This window comes from Jatropha curcas, chromosome 4 (assembly GCF_041381405.1).
Source record: "Jatropha curcas cultivar XTBG-Jc1 chromosome 4, XTBG_Jcur_1.0, whole genome shotgun sequence".
Lineage (NCBI taxonomy): Eukaryota > Viridiplantae > Streptophyta > Magnoliopsida > Malpighiales > Euphorbiaceae > Jatropha > Jatropha curcas.
The window spans coordinates 2,611,677-2,616,781 of record NC_143154.1 but is presented as its reverse complement, the minus strand read 5'-3'; the positions used below and the strand labels follow the sequence as shown (position 1 = coordinate 2,616,781).

General features: G+C 32.2%; 1 protein-coding gene across 3 annotated transcripts; it reads left to right on the top strand.

The window, feature by feature from the left end:
* The first annotated feature begins 633 nt into the window (after positions 1–633).
* VND1 (vascular related NAC-domain protein 1) lies at positions 634–4,865 on the top strand. 3 transcript variants are annotated; one of them, XM_012210112.4, is made up of 4 exons: positions 634–816; positions 2,795–2,971; positions 3,084–3,355; positions 4,071–4,865. In XM_012210112.4, the coding sequence occupies exons 2-4, from the start codon at positions 2,806–2,808 to the stop codon at positions 4,680–4,682; spliced, it is 1,050 nt and encodes a 349-aa protein (XP_012065502.1). In that variant the 5' UTR covers positions 634–816; positions 2,795–2,805; the 3' UTR covers positions 4,683–4,865. The 3 variants fall into 3 exon arrangements, with proteins under 3 accessions (XP_012065502.1, XP_020532700.1, XP_020532704.1); XM_020677041.3 differs by lacking the exon at positions 634–816 and adding an exon at positions 1,388–1,713; XM_020677045.3 differs by lacking the exon at positions 634–816 and adding an exon at positions 1,766–2,579.
* The last annotated feature ends 240 nt before the right edge of the window (positions 4,866–5,105 follow it).

Genomic DNA, 5,105 nt, shown 5'->3' with positions numbered 1-5,105 from the left:
AATCGCTACCATTTGTGTTGGTTCTTAAACTGGAACTCTCAATTTCACTACTATTTCCACTTTCACCATAAATGTAACTATATAAATGTAACTCTCACTGTAATTGTTACTGCCACTTAAATCAATACAGATTTGAGAGCGAAGATAATTGTCAATACAATTATCGATGTAATTATTCCAACTATATTTAGTATCAGACATATAATGATCACAATGGAAGTCACCATTGCTAGACCCATTATTCAGATAACTCGAATTCTAATAACTATAAAAAAAAAAACTTTCTAGTTCATTCAAAAAAATGATCAGTTTCAATCTCAAAAACTTGATTTTCAAATATCAAAATATATGGAATAACTATTACTATTACTATCCCTAGTAAGTTGCAAATTTGTTACCGTAATTATTTAAAATGAAAACATTAAACATGTTTTTTTTCCAGGTCAGAAAGCAAATATAAACACACACAAACGATATGATATGAGAGAAATGAGAAATAAAGAGAGAGAAAAAAAAGGAGTGACGTAAGGACTGGGGACAAGCATCAACCCATGCGCAATTGAGCGGTCCTCACTCTCCATCCCTTCCTCTCTCCTTCTTTTATATTTCTCTTCCATCTTCCTCTTCTAACGGAAGTTTTTCTTCTTTCCTCTCTCTTTCCTCTTTCTTTCTTATTAATTTCTCATCCTCTCAAATATCCATCTTCAACTACTTTCTTTAATTTTGTCTTCTTCTTCTTCTTCTTCTTCCTCTTCTTCAATATCTTGTCTTTAAATTAACCAGAACACTAAAACCTTTCAAGAACCAGTCTAACAGGTAAGCTTAATTATTATAATTTGCATTTGCATGGATAATCCATTTGCATTTAGAATTCTCTTACACAGAAAATAAACATTAAAGAAAGCATTTCTTGAAAAACTGATTTCTCTAAAAAGCTTTTTCTGACCACCTCTCCTTATCCATTTATCTCTTACCATATCTGTATGTGCAGTCCATTTTGTTCCACTGTACATACCATTGTGATTGGTAAGACAAGAATTAAGAGTCAAAGATTTATGTAACACACACCTGAAGTGACTAAATTTTGGTAAAAGATTGTTAGAAAGTTGATTTCTTTTGCTATAGCTATGACTATAGGTAAAACCTCAAGCTCACTAATCCTAATCTCTATCCCTCTTTTTCTTTTTCTTCCATCAAAAATTCTTAAAAGGCTAAGGAGGCTGTGGGAGATAAAACCCAGCCTAACCTCTTACGCTATGAGATTGACACTTCACCTTGCGGTAGCCATTTTTCTCTCTGTATATATATATATATATATATATATATATATATATGAAAAAAGAATGATGTCACTAGCACCTTGACAGAGAAAATCTAACCAAATTAATCTTGACCATTTATCATTTATGTGTGAAACACTAACTCCTTTGACAAAATACACCTTACCAATCTTGGATTAGTTTTACAGATCATATAATGAATTCCATTTCTTGATTTAAAATCTAAGATAAAGAGGCATTACCATAAATATTTTCTTTTTCTTGATTTCTGCATTTTCCTTTTGTGCTTCTATCATCTTCTTTCTTTCTTTGAATCTATCAAAGGAAGGAGAGAATTAAATGGCAGTTTCTGCCATGAAAATTCAAGACAAAGAGACAAGATTGTCAGAATCAGTTACAGCAATGAGAAACAGACTCTGCAAGACTCTTAAGAGTGTGCTTTTCTCTTTTTTTCTCTTTTTAGCTTAGCTCTCTCTCCCATTACTCTTTTCAGGCTTGAAATTTTTTGATCTTCCAATGAAAAACATTCTCTGAGTGTCTGTCTTTTTTCCTTCACTTCACTTTTCTCTTTCGAGAAACGCATGCTAATTTTTTTCATAACGTCATCCTTTCTCTTTGTCATTCCCTTTCCAAACCTAACTACATAATCACTATTAAGCTATTTATTTCTAGCTCCAAACTCTAATAACTCTATACAGTGTTAGAGCATTTTAATTATTTTTGTTTCCAAAAATAATAACTCTATATAGTTTCCAAAAAGTTATTTTTGTTTTGTTTTAATTAATCTTTTCTTTGACCATTCTATTGTTTTAATTATTAATTTGGGCATGTTAATTGTGTTAGTTTAACTAATTAATAATTCAAAAAATAAATTCTTTTTCTTTTTTGTTTATACAATCATAATGGAAACCCCGTTCTTGATACATCATTTCCACCATTCACCAACACAGGACAACATCATTAGCACAAACCTCTAGTTGTCCGTTTCTTGATACCTGCACTAACAGAGGCCTATAAGCTGCCAACTACTTCTAATTGGAAAACAATTTTATATATATAAAAACTTTTCACCCCTTTCTTCTTCTTCTTCTTCTTGCTCTTCTAGTTTTAATTATCCCTATAAGAAAAGTTCATCATTGTAAGTGAAAGTGAAAACTGAAACAGTACAGTATGTTCTCTTTGTTTTATAACACGCGCTTATTTCCTTTTCATAGATAAATATGGTGGTGACTGTTGCTCGCCACCAAGAATGAGTTGATGATTATTCTTGATAACACTTGTCACCTTTTTATTTGAAGGGTATATTCTTCATTATTTTTCTTGAGAGATTATTTTCTTTTTTCTCCTTCCTTTTCATTGCTCTTTTACTGTTGATTCTTTTTTTTCTTTATCACTTTCTGTTGATCTCTTGCATACATATGGATAAATGTTTCTTTCATTCACATTTTGTTATGATTATTTAAAAATGATGTATTAAAGCTCGAGTGATGGTAATGGTGATAAATTTTATGCAGTACCAGAAGCTATGATGGAATCAATGGAATCTTGTGTCCCACCTGGATTCCGGTTTCATCCAACGGACGAGGAACTTGTTGGGTATTATCTAAGAAAAAAAGTAGCATCACAAAAGATCGATCTTGATGTTATTAGAGATATCGATCTATACAGGATCGAACCATGGGATCTACAAGGTATATATATACATTTGCTATTAGGGTTTCATGTCCTTTACGTTATGATCTCTCTATATATAGATAGATATGATTGGTTACGATTTGTTTTCTTTTTGGGTAATGGAAACAGAGAGATGCCGGATCGGATATGAAGAGCAGAACGAGTGGTATTTCTTCAGCCACAAGGATAAGAAGTATCCAACGGGGACAAGAACTAACAGAGCAACCATGGCAGGGTTCTGGAAGGCAACCGGAAGAGATAAAGCAGTTTATGATAAAGCAAAACTGATCGGAATGAGAAAAACTCTTGTTTTCTATAAAGGAAGAGCTCCAAATGGCCAAAAAACTGATTGGATCATGCATGAGTATAGACTCGAATCCGATGAGAATGGTCCTCCTCAGGCAAGCTTCAGTTCACTATATTCCTGGATAATATAATTATGCTTTTGTCATTAACATAATTATTAATTAATTAACTAAATCCCTTTCTCTATTTTTTTCACCAAAATATAGGGGTAACTCTCTTTTCCCTGTGTAAGATATAGTTTTAGTTAGGAATCCATTGCTATCAACTCATGAAAAGTTCTAAAAGCAACACTACTTGCCTTCTTCTCTCTCTTAACTAATTAAGGGACAAGATAATTAGGTCTTTTTCTTATAAATTCTTTCATAATCCACTAAAAATATAAATTGCTTTCCATGCATTGACCAGTAATGTACAGTTTCACACCATTTCTATGCATATATTGTTTAAAAAAGAAGACTTCCCCCAAAACTCTTCTATAGGTCAAAAGTTATTGAGTCATTTTAATTTAAAACAGACATTAAAAATAGCTTTCTTGTTCCAGATTCCTTGTCTGGTTTTAGGCTTTCTCTCTTTATTTATTTTGTCAAAAGAAATATTCCATTTCCTTTCCTTTGTTCACCACGTAGTCTCTAAATTTGACTACTCCATCCACTAAAGCCAAACATAAAGAACACTTACAAAAGCCTAGGACACTTTACATGCAAAACTTTTCCACAGGAAACTTTATTCTTTTTTCAAAAGATTAAATATGGTAAATTAATTACCATTATTATTATAATTTATAAGCTTATTTTGGTTAAGTTATTGCAGGAAGAAGGATGGGTAGTCTGTCGCGCTTTCAAGAAGCGAACAACTGGGCAAAACAAAAGCATTGAAGGGTGGGATTCAAGCTACTTCTATGATGAATCAAGTGGAGTTAGTACAGTGATTGATCCAGTCGATTATATATCGAGGCAGCCTCAAAATTTTTTGGCGCAAAATTTCTTATGTAAGCAAGAGATAGAAGCAGATAACTTAAGCTTTATGCATTCTGATAGCTTTGTACAGCTTCCTCAGTTAGAAAGCCCATCTCTGCCATTAATAAAGAGGCCAAGCTCAGTCTCTCTAATAACAGAGAACAATAATAATAGAAATAACAACAACAACACCAATAATGAAGAAGAAGATCGAACTAGAGAATGTAAAAACAAGACTGTGACTGATTGGAGAGCCTTAGACAAGTTTGTCGCTTCTCAGCTAAGTCAAGAAGATAGATACGATGGTGATAATGTAGTTTCAAGCTTTGGAGAAGGAAATGGTGATTTTGATACGTCATTGCTGTTATTGCAGAGTAGTAGTGGTAGAGATGAAGGCAACAAGTTTAATGGATTTTTAAGTTCGAGCTCTGATTGTGATATTGGAATTTGCATATTTGAGAAATGAAGGGAAAAATAAGGAGAGAATTGACGACGATGATGATGTGGTTAATTAATTTCTATTCTGTACTAGTATAAAATGTTTGATGAATTCTAATCGAGATAGAGATAGAATTTATATATATTTATATATATTTTTGTAAAAAAATATTATTGTGCATGAATGAATTCTCTCTATTTCTATTGGTTTGATCGATGAGCAACGCACAAATCGCCTTTAGATAAATTTAATCCATGTAATATTGGTAGTTATTTAACTACAAACTAGTTTTGTTCAAGTATTAGAGTTGTCTTCTTCTCAAACTCTAATTAAGAGTTTTTTTTTTTTTTTTTCTGCACACGTGCTTCTACGTTTAAACCGAGGTGTTATTCAGGTAAAATCCTCTCTCAACTGTGATGTATTCACGTTTTGATGAACTCAAATTAAGAG